This window comes from Anolis sagrei, chromosome 9 (assembly GCF_037176765.1).
Source record: "Anolis sagrei isolate rAnoSag1 chromosome 9, rAnoSag1.mat, whole genome shotgun sequence".
In the NCBI taxonomy this organism is placed as follows: domain Eukaryota; kingdom Metazoa; phylum Chordata; class Lepidosauria; order Squamata; family Dactyloidae; genus Anolis; species Anolis sagrei.
The window spans coordinates 8,236,318-8,258,134 of NC_090029.1; the positions used below are offsets into that span (position 1 = coordinate 8,236,318).

General features: G+C 42.2%; 1 protein-coding gene across 1 annotated transcript in view; it reads left to right on the top strand.

The window, feature by feature from the left end:
- Positions 1-3,921: 3,921 nt before the first annotated feature.
- The window catches only part of IDH3A (isocitrate dehydrogenase (NAD(+)) 3 catalytic subunit alpha), a 32,744-nt gene continuing 14,848 nt past the window's right edge, over positions 3,922-21,817 (top strand). The window contains exons 1-6 of the mRNA XM_067471254.1: positions 3,922-4,065; positions 7,609-7,671; positions 12,467-12,550; positions 20,410-20,524; positions 21,197-21,384; positions 21,592-21,725. Coding sequence (XP_067327355.1) covers positions 4,039-4,065; positions 7,609-7,671; positions 12,467-12,550; positions 20,410-20,524; positions 21,197-21,384; positions 21,592-21,725 — 611 coding nt within the window. The 5' untranslated portion in view covers positions 3,922-4,038. The remainder of the gene's footprint in view (positions 4,066-7,608; positions 7,672-12,466; positions 12,551-20,409; positions 20,525-21,196; positions 21,385-21,591; positions 21,726-21,817) is intronic.

Sequence of the window (21,817 nt, forward strand, 5' to 3'; positions counted from 1 at the left end):
ATGTAATGTTCGTTTGTGGGATGAACAGAACTCAAAAACCACTGGACGAATTGACACCAAATTTGGACACAAGACACCTAACAAGTCAATGTATGTCCTTCACTAAAAAAAAAATCGATTTTGTCATTTGGGATTTGTAGTTGCTGGGATTTATAGTTCACCTACAATCAAAGAGCATTCTGAACTACACCAATGACGGAATTGAACCAAACTTGGCACACAAAACTCCCATGGCTATCAGAAAATATTGGTTTGGTGGGCATTGACCTGGAGTTTGGGAGTTGTTGTTCATCTACATCCAGAGAGCATTGTGGACTCAAACAATGATGGATCTGGACCAAACTCTACACGAATACTCAGTATGCCCAAATGTGAACACTGGTGGAATTTTGGGAAAATAGAATCTTGACATTTGGGAGTTGTGATTGCTGGGATGTATAGTTCACCTACAAGAGCATTCTGAACCCCACCAACGAAAGAATTGGAGCAAACCTCCCACACAGAACCCCCATGATCACCAGAGTGGGCCACAGCAACGCATGGCAAGGGACGGCTAGTCTATATAAATAAAAATGTAATGTTCGTTTGAAGGGTTTGGTGGGCTTTGACCTTGAGTTTGGGAGTTGTAGTTCACCTACATCCAGAGAGCACTTGGGAGTCAAACAATGATGGATCTGGACCAAACTGGGCACGAATATTCCATATGCCCAAATATGAGCACAGATGGAGTTTGGGGAAAATAGACCTTGACATTTGAGAGTAGTATTTATTGGGATTCTGGGAAGGCACACTGAAACAACCATGTTTTCAGGCTCCTCCTAAAGACTGCCAGAGTTGGAGCATGCCTGATGTCCTTGGGGAGTGAGTTCCCGAGTCGAGGGGCCACCACCGAGAAGGCTCTCTCCCTCGTCCCCACCAATCATGCTTGCAATGCAGATGGAAGTGTGAGCAGGGCCTCTCCAGATAATCGAAGATATCGTGTCGGTTCGTACACAGAGATGTGCCCAAATTTGAATACTGTTGGGTTTAGGGGGGGATTGATTGATTTTGTCATTTGGGAGTTTTAGTTGCTGGGATTTATAGTTCACCTACAATCAAAGACCATTCTCTACCCCACCATGATGGAATTGAACCAAACTTGGCACACAGTTCTCCCATGACCAACAGAAAATACTCAAAGGGTTGGGCAGTGTCCTTTGGTTTTGGAGTTGTAGTTCACCTACATCTAGAGATCACTGTGGACTCAGACAATGATGGATCTGGACCTAACTCTACACGAATACTCAATATGCCCAAATGTGAACACTGGTGGAGTTTGGGAAAAATAGACTTTGACATTTGGCAGTTGTAGTTGCTGGGATTTATAGTTCACCTACAATCACAGAGCATTCTGAACCCCACCAACGATAGAATTGGGCGAAACCTCCCACATAGAACCCCTGACAACCAGAGTGGGCCACAGCAACTCGTGGCAGGGGACAGCTAGTATATATGTGTATATATATGTATATGTATCACTTCTATATTGTATTATATCATAAGTTGTAGTATATATATTATTTATTTATCGTGTCAGGGGCAGACCAAACAATTGCATTGCATTTTAACAAACATATATATATATATAGAATATCATATATATAGAGAGAGAGAGAGAGAGAATATCATATATTTGTTCATTCATTCAGTCGTCTCTGACTCTTCGTGACCTCATGGACCAGCCCACGCCAGAGCTCCCTGTCGGCCGTCACCACCCCCAGCTCCTTCAAGGTCAGTCCAGTCGCTTCAAGGATGCCGTCCATCCATCTTGCCCTTGGTCGGCCCCTCTTCCTTTTGCCTTCCACTTTCCCCAGCATCATTGTCTTCTCTAAGCTTTCCTGTCTCCCCATGATGTGGCCACTAGGCCTGGGTAACAACGGAAAAATTTGTTTCTAAAATCGATTCGTTTTTGGGGGGTTTTTGCGTTTTGTTATTTAAAATAATTACAAAATTTTCCTTTTAAAAAGTTCGATACTTATGAAATTTCGTAAATGTGAAAAAATTTCCGAAACAATAACGAATCGATTCGTTAATGGCGGACGCAACCGTGCAATACGCTAAAAACCCTCCAAATGGGACAGGGGGAACTTCTGAAGCTTCCCTCTCCCTCTGTTGTTGACTGTTGGTGTGACATTTATAATTTTTTTCACTAATTAAACAAAAAACAACTATAAAACTTGCCCCAGACATGCGGAAATAATAACGAAACGACCTCAAAACGATAACGAAACGAATACATAACGAAATACGAAGCATTTACAAAACGTATTTAAAAATTCGTTTTTTAAAAAAATTGCTCCAGAATGGTTCGTTATCGCTTCGTAATCAAAAAAATTAACGAATTATTAACGAATTACGAATTAACGAAACAAAACCGCCCAGCCCTACAAAGTACTTCAGCTTTGTCTCTAGTATCCTTCCCTCCAATGAGCAGCCGGGCTTTATTTCCTGGAGGATGGACTGGTTGGATCTTCTCGCAGTCCAAGGCATTCTCAGAACTTTCCTCCAACACCACAGCTCAAAAGCATCGATCTTCCTTCGCTCAGCCTTCCCTAAGGTCCAGCTCTCACATCCGTAGGTTACTACAGGGAATACCATGGCTTTGACTAGGCAATGGATCTTTGTTGCCAGTCTGATGTCTCTACTCTTTACGATTTTATCGAGACTGGACATTGCTCTCCTCCCAAGAAGGAAGCGTCTTCTGATTTCCTGGCCACAGTCTGCATCTGCAGTCATCTTCCCACCTAGAAATACAAAGTCTGTCACGGCCTCCACATTTTCTCCCTCTATTTCCCAGTTGTCAATCATTCCTGTTGCCATAATCTTGGTTTTTTTGACGTTTAGCTGCAATTCGGCTTTTGCGCTTTCTTCTTTCACCTTGATTAGAAGGCTCCTCAGCTCCTCCTCGCTTTCGGACATCAGAGTGGTGTCATCTGCATATCTGAGTGCATGTCATCTGCATATATATATATATATATGATATTCTCTCTCTCTATATATATATATATAGAATATCATATATATATATAGAGAGAGAATATCATATATATATATATATATATATAATATCACAACAATATTAATATTAGATATATCACAACATTACTATTAGATATATTAGTATTGTTCACTGAAGATTGTGGTATGTTGTTCTTAACGACTATTCATAATGATTGCCAAGCCACTATACTAGTTATTTCCTGGGTTTTTCTGTAACTATTCTCATAACCAAGCCAGACAACTAAAACTGACAACACGTGTTAGCTCAACTTCCTACTTCAGGGGAAGCCACGCCCATCTCCCCGCCCCTTATGATAGAAGCCACGCCCATCTCCCGGGCCTTTCAGAAAAGCTTCTCCTAAGCCCCGCCCCTCTTGAGATAAGCCACGCCCACCTCCCATTGCCCTTCTCTAGGCAGCTCCGCCCATGTCTCCGCCTCCTTTGAGATAAGCCACGCCCACCTCCCATTGCCCTTCTTCTAGGCAGCTCCGCCCATGTCTCCGCCTCCTTTGAGATAAGCCACGCCCACCTCCCCTTACCCTTCTGCTATCAGCTCCAATGTCCCCGCCCCCTTTGAGATAAGCCACGCCCACATTCCCTTGCCCTTCAGCCTTCAGCTCTGCCCATGTCCCCGCCTCCTTTGAGATAAACCACGCCCACATTCCCCTTACCCTTCTGCTATCAGCTCGGCCAATGTCCCCGCCTCCTTTGAGATAAGCCACGCCCACCTCTCATTGCCCTTCTGCTATCAGCTCCGCCCATGTCCCCGCCCCCTTTGATAAGCCACGCCCACCTCTCGCTCCTTGGAGAGGTATGCAAGGAAGGAGGCGTGGCCTTGTGTGAGAGGCGGGACCTAATTGGAGTCTCAACCAATCGGATGCCAAGGTGAAGGGAGGCGGGGTGTTCTAATTGGCTGCGGTGAGGGAACGGCGAGGCCGAGGCGTCCTTATTCCTCTCAGCGTGAACTGAAGAGCCGCCATCATTGCCGCCTCAGGAACCATGGCTTCGGCTTCGTGGGCGCCCAAGGTGAGAGGAAAGTCCTCCGAGGAGGAAGGCTGGGAGGCTTCGGTTCCGTTTGCTTTCTCCTCAGGAGAAGGACGTTCGCGTGCTTGCTTCTAGGGGGAAATCTCGCGAGATGTCCTGCTTTTCAGTTGGAACTCTCGCGAGACTTGCTCCTCCTCTAGCCCCCCCCCTCTCATGACCTTGCTCCTTTTTCCTCCTCAGCACAACAACCCTGCCAGGTAGGACAGGGCAACATTGAAATTGTATTTTAAACTCCAGGCCCTGCTTTATTGGATATCATTACATAAATAAATAACATCCCTAGGCATAAATAACCCATCTCAATTTATATCTCACTATTTTTACCTTTTTAAAAAATGTATAATACTTTGGAGCTCACGACATCCCTGGGAGGTAGGCCAGCGTTGCTTCTGAGGGCCCCAAGGTCACTTTCTGTTGACTTTCATGGCTCTGGGGATTTAAACCTAGATCTCCCAAGATTAACCACAGCTCTGCATTGGCTTTCTCTTGCTGAGGAAGGAGGAGTTTGACCTCTAGGAATTCTATCCCTCTCTATATAAGCACACAAACATATGCAATCTGTATGTATACACATACACAACACATATAGATACAAAAATAGGTGTGCTTGTTTTAGTGTGTGTGTACACTCAAATATGTGTATGTATATATACACACACATATACACACAAATATGTGTGTATATATATATATATACACACAATATGTATATATACACACACGCAAACATTTATGTATGTATACACAGATGCATACAATGCATATACACACAAATATATATACACACACACCCAAACATTTATGTATTTATACACAGTATGCATATACACACAAAAACCGCCTCACCCCCAGAGATCCCTCCGTTCTGAGGACCAAGATCTGTTGGAAATTCCCAGTGTCAAGACCATACGTCTAACAGCAACCAGATGCAGAGCCTTTACATCAGTGGCACCATCACTCTGGAATGCTCTGCCACCTGAAGTCCGTGCCTTGCAGGACTTATCAGCTTTCCGCAGGGCATGTAAGACATATCTGTTTCGACTGGGTTTTGATCGCTGATATTGCTGTTTTTAAATTGTTTTTAAATTGTGTTAGATTTTAGCCATTCTTGTAAGCCGCTCCGAGCCCCAAGGGAGTGGCGGTATACAAGTTCGAAAAATAAATAAATAAATATACAATATGTAGGTATACACACATAGACAGCACATATGCACACATAAATAAATGTGTTTGTTTTAGTGTGTATGTACACCCAAATATATATGTATGTATACATAGTCACACACACACCCAAACATAGACAGTATGTGTGTGTACACCCAAACATATGTATACACAGACACACATATATGTGTTTATTTGTGTGTATGTGTGTATATATAAACACACACCCAAACGTATGTATATATACATAGATAAACACAATGCATATACACACAAACATATACAGTATGTATGTATATACACATAGAGAGCACATATGCACACATAAATAAGTGGGTTTGTTTTAGTGTGTGAGTGTGTACACCCAAAATATATGTATGTATACATAAACACACACATATACACACAAATATATATGTATGTGTATATATATACACACAACCCCACGCAGTTCTGTATGTATACACAGATACAACACATATACACAGACAAATACAATTATAACTATTATTATTTCTTACCCACCTCTCCTCAAGGTAGGTTACACCATAATTAAAACACATAAAATAAACACATATGTTTATACGCAACACTTATACACAGACATATGTGTGTCCTTTTATTAGTATATGTATGTATATATTTTACACACGCACAGATATATATGTGTTTGTATTATTATATATATGTATTATTTACATATTGTATATGTAAAGGTAAAGGTTTTCCCCTGACATTAAGTCTAGTCGTGTCCGACTCTGGGACTCTGGTGCTCATCTCCATTTCTAAGCCAAAGAGCCAATGTTGTCCATAGACACCTCCAAAGTCATGTGGCCACTGGCATGACTGCGTGGAGCGCCGTTACCTTCCCACAGAAGTGGTACCTATAGATCTACTCACATTTGCATGCTTTCGAATTGCTAGATTGGCAGAAGCTGGGACTAACACCAGGAGCTCATCCCGCTCCCAGGATTCGTACTGCTGATCTCTATATTTATCTATATAAATAAAAATGTTCATTTGTGGGATTAACATAACTCAGAAACCACTGGACGAATTGACACAAAATTTTGACACAATACACCTAACAGTCCAACGTGGGTTCACCCCTAGAAATACAAAAAAAACAAACAGCAAAACAGACTTTAAAACCCCAAATATATACACACACACACACACACACACACACACATACATATACAGTCATATACACATGTACACATACATACGCATATGTATACCCAAGCACACAAAAATATACACACACATACATCTACATACACACACATACATCTACATACACATGCATACATCTACATACACACACATATATACATATATACGTGCACACACAAATATACACGTGCACACATATATAAACAGAAATATGCATATAGACAAGCACACATACACAATATACATACACATATAAACATACAAATATATACACACATATATACATGTCTACACACATATATATACACAGATACACAAATATATACACACACACATATATATATATACACACAAACAAACACATATGCACACACACACACAAGCATAAATTATATATAATGATGTTTTTTTTGTGTCTCCTCGTGGCTCAGGGTGGGTTACTGCTTAGTAATTTGTGTATATTCAGTAATTTTATACATGCATACAGGCACACATATTTATTTATTTATTTATTTACTTTATTTATATACCGCTTTTCTCAGCCCTCAGGCAACTCAAAGCGGTGAACAACATCAATACAAAACATCACGAGACAAGTATAGGGCAATTACAAACAATTGTAACGTAAATCATTAAACATCAGTATAACAATCATTAGCGCCTCAACAGTAAAAACAGAATCCAGTCTCATCGTCCATTATTCCGTATTCCTATGTTCAATTACACTGTTTAATCATATATATTCAAAGATACCTAGAATATAAATATATATAACCCATTATTTACAACAATAGAGTAAAATGGTGTCCCTCATATAAAGTGGCAAAATCAAGCTTTGCTTATTTTTGAATTTTAAAAAATATTCATGCTATGGATGATTGAATTTATGATTTTGGAATCTGGGGATATTGAGGACCAACCGTACCTTAAATTATGAAGACATCTTATGGCAACCTTCTGAAAACATATGTATGTGTGTGTGTATATATATATATATATATATACACACACACACACACACTTACAGATACTCATTGAGCCTTTTGAAATGAAGCCTAAAGCTATCTGGTCCGTTCCCAATACATTTTGTGTTTCCTTTGGAAGAACAAGAGGTTATAGATGGGAATTCTGTTGCCGTCATTGTGTAAAATAACTATATTTCTGTCCTCTGTCGCAATCCTGCAGGTCTTCCGCTTTCTAGGGGGTTTCAGAAGCCAAAAACAGGTGACCAGAAGTTTTGGTAGTTCTGTGAGTATACTAGTATAATTTTCTTTACCTTTTTAAGAAGTTTCTCAAGAAAGGGTCTGGGTAGAAAAACAAAACCAAGCTTGTATTATCTTTAGAGTTAAATGCGTGTGTCGCATTTAACTTAAAAACAGGAGTGTCCATATTTTGGGAGAATATCTTACTGAACACTATTAAAAATCCCAAAGTGTAGTTTTTTAAAAAAAAAATTCTCATTCTACACAATTTGAAATTATATCTAAAAGGGGCGTTCATTAAAGATTTTCCCTGACCCACTTCCTGTGGACTGAGAGCAATGAAACTTGGCCCAGTTGTGAGTCCTTCTCACCTTGGGACACACACTTCTCCCGTCTACTTAAGCAACTATAAACACATCACTTTGTAGAAGTCAACAGGTTGCTCCAAAAGTCACGTTGTGGCTTTGGAAATCAGAGCCTCATCATCTGGAAAATGCTTGCCCTTCAATGAGTACTTCCTCATTCTTTGCATGCTTCATGGAGATTTTTATGGCCTCGTAAATCAGTTAAATTTGCCTCCCCGCATAAGCGGTACCTAAATTTCCTACTTGACAGATGCAACTGTCTTTCGGGCTGCAAAGGTCGACTTCTCCCATCTTTTTAAGCAACTGTAAACACCTCGCTTGTAGAAGTTGACAGCTTGCCCCAAAAGCCACGTTTGACTTCGGAAATCAAAGTTTCATCATCTGAGAAATGCTTGCCCTTCAAAAATAACTTCATTCTTGGAAAGAAGTGGAAGTCCGATGGTGCGAGGTTGGGTGAATCTGGGGGATGCGGTTGAATGTCAAAGCCACAGGAGCATGCTTCTTCTTCCATTTGGGCAACAGATGAGTTGGGAACTGGTGCATTGTCCTGCAGAAGGCGGACACCTTTGGTGAGCATGCCACATTGTCTCTTGATTTGGATGGCCTCTCGCAATTTGCCCCAGTGATCATGGTTCCCTTAGCTAGGAAATCCATCCATCCTGCTCCGTGCTGGTCCGAAAATACTGTGAGCATGACCTTGTCTGAGTTGGGAATGTGCCTTCTTTGGAGGAGGTGAGTCAGGGTGCTTCCATTGCATTGACTAGGCTTGAGTTTCAAGATCAGAGTGATGGACCCAGATTTCTTCCTGTGTGATTAGTCTGTTGACACTATTACAGGGAAAACCAGCTGATCCCTAACCCATCTAAGACACAGACATGTGCTCTTCATCTCAAGAACAGACAAGCATCCCGAGCTCTGAGGATCACCTGGGAAAGAATCCCACTGGAGCATGTGACATCTGTAGACTGTCCACGTCTCACAGGCATAGAGCAGGGTTGGGAGGACAATAGCTTTATAAACAAGCACCTTGGTATCCCTGCAGATGTCCCAGTCCTCAAAAACTCTGTTTCATTCGGGAAAATGCTGCACTCGCAGAGCTCAGGCGGTGTTGAATTTCGGTGTCGATGTTGACTTTGGTGGAGAGGTGGCTGCCAAGGGAGCAGAAATGGTCAACATTTTCTAATGTTACACCATTAAGCTGTATTTGTGGCATTGGAGAGGGATTGGCTGGTGACTGCTTTGCCCGGTAGTTTAGACACAATTGCAGCGCACCCAAATACCTGGGAGTCACTCTGGACCGTGCTCTTACCTACAAGAAGCACTGTCTGAACATCAAGCAAAAAGTGTGTGCTCGAAACAATATCATACGAAAGCTGACTGGCACAACCTGGGGATCACAACCAGATGTGAAGACATCTGCCCTTGTGCTATGCTACTCTGCTGCTGAGTATGCATGCCCACTGTGGAACACATCTCACCACGCTAAAATAGTGGATGTGGCTCTTAATGAGACATGCCGCATTATCACGGGGTGTCTGTGCCCTACACCACTGGAGAAATTACACTGTTTAGCCGGTATTGCACCACCTGACATCCGCCGGGAAGTAGAGGCCAATAGTGAAAGGACCAAGGCAGTAACATCTCCAGCTCATCCCCTGTTTGGGTATCAGCCAGCTTGTCAACGACTTAAATCTAGAAATAGTTTTCTAAAATCTACAGAGACACTCGCTGGAACACCAGCAAACGAGAGTTCAAAAGTGGCAGGCTCAAATCCAGAACCTCAATCAATGGCTGATACCAAATGAGAGACTCCCCCCTGGGCACACAGAAGACGGGGCGACTTGGAAGGCGCTGAACAGACTGCGCTCTGGCACCACGAGATGCAGAGCCAACCTCAAGAAATGGGGCCACAAAGTGGAATCCACAACATGCGAGTGTGGAGAAGAGCAAACCACTGACCACCTGCTGCAGTGCAAGCTGAGCCCTGCCACATGCACAATGGAGGACATTCTTATAGTAACACCAGAGGCACTTCAAGTGGCCAGCTACTGGTCAAAGGACATTTAATCAACTACCAAGCTTGCAAATTCTGTTTTGTCTGTTTGTTAAAAATTTGTTAAAAATGTAATACAATTGTCTGATACTAACACGATAAATAAATAAGTCTATTGACAAAAGTCCTTTTGGTTTCCATGACACATCATTGTCAAGAGAGCCTGAGAGCATTCGACTTGTTCCTGCTTCTGGAAAGGTGTGAGCAAGTGTCCCAGTCCACAAATATACTCTGCTTCCCAAGAGATTTGCAGGATTTTCCGGAGGCAGCACTGATGGAATCGTTCCAGGAGTTGCATGTGACGTCTGTAGACAGTCCACGTCTCTCAGGCGTATAGTAGGGTTGGGAGGACAATAGCTTTATAAACAAGCACCTTGGTCTCCCTACGGCTGTCCCGATCCTCAAACACTCTCTGCTTCGTTCAGGAAAATGCTGCACTTGCAGAGCTTAGGCGGTGTTGAAGCACCTAACCTATAGAGATTTATATCCTTACACTTGGGCAGTTTCAGTGTAGAAGTGGGTCAGGGCAAATCTTTCCTGAACGCCCCTCACAATTAAAATTATCTCCTTAATGGCTGGAAAGCATTAGCAAGCCAGGGGAAAAAAGTTGAGAACCTTCTTACTTTCTGCACCATTATTTTGAATAATGGGCAATATTCTTTTTGCTATCTAGAGTAGAATCCCCTGCTTCTTAGTTCTGAATGTATGTGCTCACTAGATCCATCAATTATGGATTTTAGGTGTCAGAATCTCTTCTTGTAATATATTTAGCATTTTCCTTCTCAGCGTGCGTCTATGAATTTGCTTCCATCTTGATCCTGTTGTTGTTTTATCTTGCAGTGGATTCATGTTTGATGCATATGCAAAAAAAGAGGATATTTGGAATATTTTTTTGATGGCACGTATTTCACAGATAGGATCAAAATAAGAAACGTGGCTTAGTTTCCTTGTGAGCATAGGGGGACAGTTCATGAATTAATGAATCTCTATGCCTGGATTAAAAAGGTAGTTAATAAATACAAATCAGTCCATTGTTTCATGGGTTACAATGGCTGAAATAGTGAGATATTTTCTCACAAAGTCAGGAGATCTCCAAGTATTTTTGTTTTGATTTTAATTGCTTGTATTGTTGTTATTATTGTTTGTATTGTTGTATTTGGGCTCGGCCTCATGTAAGCAACACCGAGTCCCTTGGGAAGATGGTAGCGGGGTACAAATAAAGTATTATTATTATTATTATTATTATTATTTACGACATTTATGTACCGCCCTTCCCACCCCGAAGGGGACTCAGAGCGGCTTACAAGGTATATATTACATGCAATATATTATATTATTAGCATAGTACAATATCAGCATTAAACATTGCTATATTGCACCATACCACTATATCGTAATATTATTAGTAATATTACATGTAATGTAAATATATAATTATAATATCATATTATTACTATGTTGCATTACATTATAATATTATAAATATTATATGTATATACAATATATTATATTATTATATAATATAATATATATATATAATATATAATATTATATAATAATATATATTATATAATATAATAATATTATATTATTAATGTATTGTTGAAGGCTTTCATGGCTGGAATCACTGGGTTGTTGTAGGTTTTTCCGGGCTAGATGGCCATGTTCTGGAGGCAATTTTTCTCCTGACGTTTCGCCTGCATCTATGGCAAGCATCCTCAGAGGTAGTGAGGTCTGTTGGAAGTAGGAAAAATGGGTTTATATATCTGTGGAATGACCAGGGTGAGACAAAGGACTTTTGTCTGCTGGAGCTAGGTGTGAATGTTTCAGCTGATCACCTTGATTAGCATTCAATGGCTTGGAAGTGCCTGGGGGGAATCTTTTGTTGAGAGTGGTTTTATGTGCCTGTTTGTTTCCCCTCTGTTGTTTTGCTGTTGTAATTTTTGAGTTTTTTAATACTGGTAGCCAGATTTTGTTCAAATGTCCTTTGTCTCACCCTGGTCATTCCACAGATATATAAACCCATTTTTCCTACTTCCAACAGACATCACTACCTCTGAGGATGCTTGCCATAGATGCAGGCGAAACGTCAGGAGAAAAATTGCCTCCAGAAAATGGCCATATAGCCCGGAAAAACCTACAACAACCCATTATAATATTATATTATATATTATCTTGAGTCAGAACAGTCTTTCAGGACACAACCGCAGTGCAATGACACAAGAAAATTGAACCATAAAGGAAAGGAAATGGTCACAAAAATTAGGAAAGGCTAAGAATGAACTAGATAGGATTGTCAGGTGGGTTAAGCAGACTCCTTCAACTATATTTTGCAACATTCCAAACTACAGGTGATTTGTATTTGTCTGTATATCTGTGTTTAATTGTGGCATCCGTTTGGGTGATTGTTGTTTTACCTCCAGGCTCAGACAGTAACTTTGATCCCAGGCGATGGCATCGGACCCGAAATTTCAAATGCCGTTATGGAGATTTTTGCTGCGGCAAAGGTAAGCTAACATGGCTGGATTTCTTCGTTTGTGAATGAGGGGCAATAGTCAGAAGAATGACATCTTTTGCTCTAATTATTTCTTTATTATTTACAGTATTTTATTCCGCCCTTCTCACCCCGCAGGGGACTCTGGGCGGATTACAAGTTCTACAGCACTGCTGGTCACAGATGACCTCCAGCTGGAGTGCTCAAGAGTTAGGGCTTCCTTAGGCGATCCCTCGTCGGCCGAGTAGGATAGTCTTCCAGGATCAGTGTTCTGGTGGGTCCATAGGTAGCTGTGGAGCCCTATCCTTGATCTGCATCTTCTCCCGCAGTGAGGGCATCGGTTTCCAGTTGGAAGGCAGTCCCAGTCGGGGTTGGCTTGATGTGCTTTCCTCTTGGCACATTTCTCTCTTTCGCCTTCCATTCATGCCTCTTCAAATACCACAGCACTGCTGGTCACATCTGACCTCCACCTGGAGCGCTCAAGGGCCAGGTCTTCCCAGTTCTCAGTGTCTATGCCAGAGTTTTGAAGGTTGGCTTTGAGCCCATCTTTCAATCTCTTTTCCTGCCCACCAACATTCCGTTTTCCATTCTTGAGTTCGGAATAGAGCAACTGCTTTGGGAGACGGTGGTCGGGCATCTGGACAATGTGGCCGGTTCAGCAGAGTTGATGGCGGAGGACCATGGCTTCAATGCTGATGGTCTTTGCTTCTTCCAGCATGCTGACATTTGTTCGCTTGTCTTCCCAAGATATTTGCGGGATTTTTCTGATGGAATCGTTCTAGGAGTTGCATGTGACATCTGTAGACTGTCCACGTCTCGCAGGCGTAGAGCAGGGCTGGGAGGACAATAGCTTTATAAACAAGCACCTTGGTATCCCTACGGATGTCCTGATCCTCAAACACTCTCTGCTTCATTCGGAAAAATGCTGCACTGACAGAGCTCAGGCGGTGTTGAATTTTGGTGTCAATGTTGATTTTGGTGGAGAGGTGACTGCCAAGGGAGCAGAAATGGTCAACATTTTTCTAATGTTACATCATTAAGCTGTATTTCTGGCATTGGAGAAGGATTGGCTGGTGACTGCTTTGCCCGGTAGTTTAGACCCAATGAACCTGCATAAGGAAAAGACAAAGTTGGTAGGATTAAATCCACGTTGGCATCCCTCCTAGCGGCGAAAGCAAAGCCACATGAACTTCATGGAAAAGGGGATATTCCCTTGGAGACTCCCAACTTAGAAAGCCGAAAAAGACTCCACTGATTGGTCCAGGTTTTAAAAATAGACCAAGTGCTTCAATGGATGTCCTTTTACATGTCAGACCAATTCCACACCCATGTAATAGTCTTGTCCCATTCAGTAGTGAGACATTTTCCAGAAAGCTTTGAACTTGGGAAGTGTCCTTTCCCCAAAAGAGATCTGTTTTCAATTTCCTGCTTAACTTGAACTAGCTGTACCCGCCACAGTTTGCTGTGGCCAACCTCCTCTCCCTCTTTCTCTCCTTCTTTCTCTCCTTCCTTCATTCCCTCCCTCTCTTACCCTTCTTTTTTCCCTTCTTCTTTCCTTTTTCTTTCTTCCCTCTCTACCTGTTATTTCCTCCCTTCCTTTGCTCTTTGGTTACATCCTTCCTTCTCTCTTTCCTTCTTTCTTTCCTTCCTTCCCTCCCTCTTTCTCTCTTCCTTCTCTCCTTCCTTCCTTTTTCACTTCTCTCCTTCCTTCCTTCTTTCACTTTTTTATTTCCTTCTCTCCTTCCTTTCTTTCTTATCCACCTTCCTTTTCTCCTTCCCTCCTTCTTCCCCTCTTTCTCTCCTTCTTTCTCTCCTTCCTTCATTTCCTCTTTTTCTTTCCTTTCTTTTTTCCCTTCTTCTTTCCCTTTTTCTTCCTTCCCTCCCTACCTATTATTTCCTCCCTTCCTTTGCTCTTTGATTACATCCTTCCTTCTCTCTTTCCTTCCCTCCCTCTTTCTCTCTTTCCTTCCTTCTTCCTTCCTTCCTTTTTCACTTCTCTCCATCTTTCCTTCTTTCACTTTTTTATTTCCTTCTCTCCTTCCTTCCTTCTTTCACTTTTTTATTTCCTTCTCTCCTTCCTTCCTTCCTTCCTTTCTTCCTTCTCTACCTTCCTTCTCTCTTTCCCTCCTTCTTTCCCTCTTTCTCTCCTTCTTTCATTTCCTCTTTTTTCCCTTCTTCTTTCCCTTTTTCTTTCTTCCCTCTCTACCTGTTATTTCCTCTCTTCCTTTGCTCTTGGGTTACATCCTTCCTTCTCTCTTTCCTTCCTTTTCCTTCCTTCTTTCACTTATTTATTTATTTATTTACGACATTTATATGCCGCCCTTCTCACCCCGAAGGGGACTCAGAGCGGCTTACAAGGTATATATACATACAATATATTATATAGCATAGTACAATATCAGTTTTAAATATTGCTATATTATACTATACCAATTATATTGTAATATTATTAGTAATATTACATGTAATATAAATATATAATTATAATATCATATTATTAGTATTATATTGCATTACATTATAATATTATAAATATTATGTTTATATAATATATATTATATTATATTATATTATTAGAATAGAGTATTTCCTTCTCTCCTTCTGTCGTGACCCACAGAACACAAAAAGTCTAAAACAGCAGTTGAAGTACAAACTGAAGGTATTTTAATGTAAAACAAACTAAATACGGCACTTAAAAGTCAGTGCAAGCAGTTCAAGGAGCGTAATCAAACAGGAACACAAAATGCTAGATAAGCAGGCTTGAGTTGAGCCAAAAAATAACAGAAGATACGGAGATTCTGCCTCACTCCTTCTTCTCCTTCTACTATCAGTAGTAGGTAAGGTCTCAGAAAGCTGACTCACAACACCTTCCTTCCTTCTCTACCTTCCTTTCCTTCCTTCTCTCCTTCCCTCCTTCTTTCCCTTTTTCTCTCCTTCCTTCCTTCCTTCCGTCCGTCCTTCCTTCACCCTTTCTGTGTATATGTTTTGTGTGCATATGTGGTTTTGTGCATGCGTTGTAATATATTTTTGGGGTTTTTTGGCTTTTTAAGTCTCTTCTATTGTGTTTTTCTGTGTTTTTATAAGTGACTAGCTGTGCCCTGCCATGCGTTGCTGTGGCCTATAGTAAAACTTATCAAAGTTGAGGTAGATATCTGGACTATTATGAAAGAGAGGTCCCTACCTATTCCTTCCCCCTTTTCCTCCCCCTTTCTCTCCTTTCTTCCTTCTCTACCTCTTTCTTTCTTTCCTTCTTTCACTCCTTGGTTTCATCCTTCTCTCTTTCCTTCATTCCCTCCCCCTTCCTTCCTTTGCCTTTCTTCCCTCCCTGTTTGCTTCCTTCTTTCTCTTTTTATTTCCTTTTATTTCACCACCATCATAACAATAACAATAATGCAGTGCATTGCCTCCGGGACCTGACACCTCTCCCATTCCCCCTAAAAGGGTCTCAGAGGAACAATAGCATAATAATAATCATAGAAATAACAACCTTTACCCGCCACGTGTTGCTGTGGCCAATCTTCCCTCTTTCTCTCCTTCTTTCCCTCCCTCCTTCCTTCCTTCCTTCCTTCCTTCCCATCTTTCCTTCTCCTCTTCTTTCTCTATCTCTTTCCTTCCTTCCCCCTTTTTCTTTCTCTTCTGCTGTCTCTCTTTCCTTTCCTTCCATCTTTCCTTTCCTTTCCTTTTCTTCTTCCTCTAACTTTCCTTCCTTCCCCCTTTTTCTTTACCTCCCTTTCTCTTTCTTCCTTCTTTCCTTCCTTCCTGTCTTTCCTAGATTTTGACAGGGCGGGAAGGGGCGGGGTGGGGTTTGGAGGTGGCGTGAAGTAAAAGGAGGTAAGATTGGGGCGGGGGAGTGATGGAGCATGGGGTTGCGTGTGTGTGTGCAGCGGCGGGGGGAGTGATGGAGCCTGGGGTTGCGTGTGTGTGTGCGGCGGCGGGGGGAGTGGGGTTGCGTGTGTGTGTGCGGCGGCGGGGGGAGTGGGGTTGCGTGTGTGTGCGGCGGTGGGGGGAGTGATGGAGCGTGGGGTTGCGTGTGTGTGTGCGGTGGCGGGGGGAGTGATGGAGCGTGGGGTTGCGTGTGTGTGTGCGGCGGCGGGGGGAGTGATGGAGCGTGGGGTTGCGTGTGTGTGTGCGGCAGGGGGTGTGTGTGTGCGGGAAGCGGCGCGGCGGGGCTTGGAGTGGGCATGGTTTCCGCAGAGGGAACGTTGGCCGGAAGGCCATGTGCGCGCGCGATGGAACTTGCGGCTGGGCGTCAATGCGCATGCTCAGTTGTTTTGCCGTTTTGTGAGTGTGTTGTGTTGTTTTTCATTTTGAGTAGATATGTTTGTACCTTGTGGGTTGTGTTATGGGCATGGGAATTTTGGTTAAGTTTCGTTGGGGTTTTTTTGAGTTTTGTTCTTTTGCCGTTTTGTGAGTGTGTTGCTGTGTTGTTTTTCATTTTGAGTAGATATGTTTGTACCTTGTGGGTTGTGTTATGGGCACGGGGATTTTGGTTAAGTTTCGTTGGGGTTTTTTTGAGTTTTGTTCTTTTGCCGTTTTGTGAGTGTGTTGTGTTGTTTTTCATTTTGAGTAGATATGTTTGTACCTTGTGGGTTGTGTTATGGGCATGGGAATTTTGGTTAAGTTTCGTTGGGGTTTTTTTGAGTTTTGTTCTTTTGCCGTTTTGTGAGTGTGTTGCTGTGTTGTTTTTCATTTTGAGTAGATATGTTTGTACCTTGTGGGTTGTGTTATGGGCACGGGGATTTTAGTTAAGTTTCGTTGGGGGATTTTTGAATTTTGTTGTTTTGCCGTTTTGTGAGTGTGTTGTTGTGTTGTTTTTCATTTTGAGTAGATATGTTTGTACCTTGTGGGTTGTGTTATGGGCATGGGAATTTTGGTTAAGTTTCGTTGGGGGGTTTTTGAGTTTTGTTTCCTCGTTGGATGCCCCTAACAAATTTATATATATAGATGGTCACTTGTTGGCCTGATACGAGTCTTGTGTCCAAATTTCGTGTCAATTCGTCCACTGGTTTTTGAGTTATGTTAACCCCACAAATGAACATTACATTTTTATTTATATAGATTTAGTAACCAAGGCTTAAAGAAATGCATCACATGTTGTACTGTGTAACCATTAAAAAACGTTTTGTTTTCAACAGGAAAAATGGCCTAAAATTGTTTGGGTGGGAAATTGTTGCAGCATATTTGATATAGTTTTACTGTTTTAGTGTTACAATTGCATTCAGGGCTGTGAGTTTTAAATACTATTTTGTATCTTAATCTGTTTTACCATATTGGTACTATCTAATTGTTTTTTAACTTGTGTATTTTACTTTCTAAACTTGACTAAGTGTGGAAGGGGGAAACACAGCTCCCCATTGAGGCAGTTATTAAAAAACAGATTAGAAAACAGTTGAAACGCAAAGTTTTAAAACACAGTTTAATATAGCAGGTATGCTCTGGTTTCTCTTCAGTTAGTAGAAATCTTTCACCTTTTACTGGAATTTTTTTTTTTTGCTAGACATATAATAAATGCATAAGCAGTATAGTAGACACACACTTTCAGCATACAGACCACTGCATGCTGACGATTGTGCCATCACCTCTCAAGCAGGGAGCTTTGAGATGGTTGAACAGAAGCTCTCCGAAGCTTTAGGTGCTCTTACTGTCGATTACAGGGGAAATCTATTTATTTATTATTTTATTTAAAACATTTATATTCCGCCATTCTCACCCCGAAGGGGATTCAGGGCGGTGCACAGAATATACACGGCAAACATTCAATGCCAGGACACAGATTCACATACAATACATAAACGTTAAAAAAAAATTATCAAAATATTAAAATACACCTTTTAAAACTCTCCTAGTCATCCGCCTCAAGTCTAATTGGCCTCGTCATCTTTCCTATTGCCGCTTTATTGCCCTGTCCCACAGCCAAGTTTTTACCATCCTTCTGAAGGACAGGAGGGAGGGGGCCGACCTGATCTCACCAGGAAGGGAGTTCCATAGCCGGGGAGCAATCTCCAAGAAGGCCCTGTCTCTCGTCCCCACCAATCATGCCTGTGACAATGGCAGGACGGAAAGCAGGGCCTCCTGGGAGGATCTTAATCTCTGCGATGGTTCATAGGGGAGGTGCGTTCGGACAGGTAATTTGGGCCGGGGCCATTTAGGGCTTTATAGGCCAAAGCCAGCACTTTGAATTGTGCCCGGTAGCAAACTGGCAGCCAGTGGAGCTGGCGTAACATGGGAGTTGTATGCTCACTGTATGCCCCCCTGTTATTAACCTGGCTGCCTCTCGTTGGACTGTTTGAAGCTTCCGAGCAGTCTTCAAAGGCAACCCCACATAGAGTGCATTGCAGTAGTCTATTCTAGATATAACGAGGGTGTGGGCCACCGTGGCCAAGTCTGACTTCCCAAGGTACGGGCACAGCTGGCACACAAGTTTTAATTGTGCGAACGCTCCCCTGGCCACCCCTGCATCCTGGGATTCCAGGCTCAGTGATGAGTCCAGGAGGACCCCCAAGCTGCGAACCTGCGCCTTCAAGGGAAGTGTAACCCCGTCCATCACAGGCTGTAACCCTATACCCTGTTTGGCCTTGCGACTGATCAGGAGGACCTCTGTCTTGTCTGGATTCAACTTCAGTTTGCTTGCCCTCATCCAGATGGTCACAGCGGCCAGGCACCGGTTCAGAACTTGGACAGCCTCCTTCGCATCTGGTGGAAATGAATGATAGAGGTGGACGTCATCTGTGTACAGATGGCATTGAACTCCAAAACTCCGGATGATCTCACCCAGTGGCTTCATGTAGAGGGGAAAATACTGAGCCCTGCGGGACCCCACAGGACAATGGCTGTGGGGCCAAGCAGGAGTCCCCCAGCAACACCTTTGATTCCTAATCCATCTAAAACACAGACATGTGCTCCATCCATGTTTAACTTTTACACAAATGACCAGCCACTGCCAGAAGAGACAGAGAGCTTCATCTACGCTGATGATCGTGCCATCACCACCCAAGCATGGAGCTTTGAAATGGTTGAACAGAAACTCTCTTAGGTGCTCTTACTGCCTATGATAGGGAAAATCAGTTGATTCCTAATCCATCTAAAATGCAGACATGTGCTTTTCACCTTAAGAAAGGACAAGCATCTCAAGCTTTGAGGATGACCTGGGAAGGAATCCCACTGGAGCATCACAGCACACCCAAATACCTGGGAGTCACTCTGGACTGTGCTCTGACTTATAAGAAGCACTGCTTGAATATCTAACTAAAAGTGGGGATTGGAAATAACATCATACAAAAGCTGACTGGCACAACCTGGGGATCACAACCAGACACATTGAAGGCATCTGCCCTTGCACTTTGCTGCTCTGCTGCTGTGTATGCATGCCCAGAGTGGAATACATCTCACGATGTTAGAACAGTGAATGTGGCTCTTAATGCTGCGATATCACAGGAAGTCTACACCCAACTCCGCTGGAGAAATTACACTGTTTAGCTGGTATTGCACCACCTGATATTCGCCAGGAAGTAGCAACCAATAGTGAAAGGACCAACGCAGTGACATCTCTGGCCCATCCCCTGTTCGAATATCAAGCCAATGACTTCAGTCAAGAAACAGCTTCCTAAGATCTACAGCAGTGTTTCTCAACCTGGGGGTCAGGACCCCTGAGGTGGTCTCGAAGGGGTGTCAAAGGGGTCGCCAAAGGTAATCAGAAAATACAGTATTTTCTTATGGTCATGGGGATTCCATGTGGGAAGTTTGAGCCAATTCTATCGTTGGTGGAATTCAGAATGTTCTTTGATTGTAGTGAACTATAAATCCCAGCAACTACGACTCCCAAAAGTCTTTTCCAAATCAGCTGAAACATTAATCTGAAACAATTGCGTTTAGGCTCCTGTTCAGTTCGAAGAGCGAAATGTGACTGCAATCCAAGGACCGGGAGGGAAGTGGATGATCCCACTCGACGCCAAAGAATCCATGGACAAGAACAAGATCGGACTAAAAGGTAACAACAAGGGGAGGCATCCATTCTCACTCCAGGAGCCTAAGGGTGTATTTGCACTGTACAGTTAATGCAGTTTGACACCAATTGAACTGCCATGGCTCAATGTTATGTAGGCTTGGTTGATTAAAAAAAATCGTTCAAAACTCATTTCATATGTAGTTTGATTCTAAAGTCAATTCCGATTTTCACAGAAATAATAATAATAATCCTTATTAAACTTAATTATTGTCCTCATTATATATATATTACTATATATATTACTATATATATATATATTACCTTATATATTCATCGAAGGTTCTCCTGTCTGTCTTTTTTACTCCTTTACCATTATTTTGTTTTAATAAAATTGCTAACTCATCCATGTCCTTTTTTTCCATTATTTTGTCTATCCATTGCGATTTGGAGGGAATTGAGTCCAATTTCCATGATTTTGCAAAAGCCATTCTCACCGCTGTAACAAAAAAAAGTGAAAAGTTTATCCAAGTTAGCGTCTTTAAAGGTCTCCCGCTCGAACATTCCCAAGAGTTAAGTTTGGTTTCATTAAAAAGTCAATTTTTAAGATTTTTTTACACTCAGTCATAAGTAAATTCTTCATCCTCTCAGATCACAGATTTGACTTTGGTGGCAAATAATGCTTTTCTTAACTCTGGTATTCTGTCTCGATCGCAGGCCCCTTGAAGACGCCAATTGCGGCCGGCCACCCATCAATGAACCTGCTGCTCCGCAAAACTTTTGACCTTTACGCCAATATCCGCCCCTGCGTCTCTATCGAAGGCTACAAAACCCCCTACGCCGATGTTGACATCGTCACGATACGAGAGAACACGGAGGGCGAATACAGTGGGATTGAGCATGTGGTATGGTTTCCTAAACAGCAGCAAGCTAAACCATTCCCTCCCTAGTTCCCCCAACAAGTAATGCACATTATCTGGGCAGAAAACACTTAAATTAACACCGATGTGAGCTGTATTTAATTTTAATGTATGCAGGCATGATTGCTGTAGTTTGTTTTCTAAGTAACTCAGTTTTATATGACTCCCATAACTCCGGTGTGTGCTTTCCAGATTGTTGACGGCGTCGTCCAGAGTATCAAACTCATCACCGAAGACGCCAGCAAGCGTATTGCCGACTTTGCGTTTGAATACGCCAGAAACAATCAGAGAAGCAAAGTGACGGCAGTGCATAAAGCAAACATTATGTACGTCACCCTCACGCAGTAACTCTTGACAGTTGTTTTCTTCTCGCCCTGCCTGATAAAGCTTTTGTTTGTCAGCCAAGTTTTGCACAAAG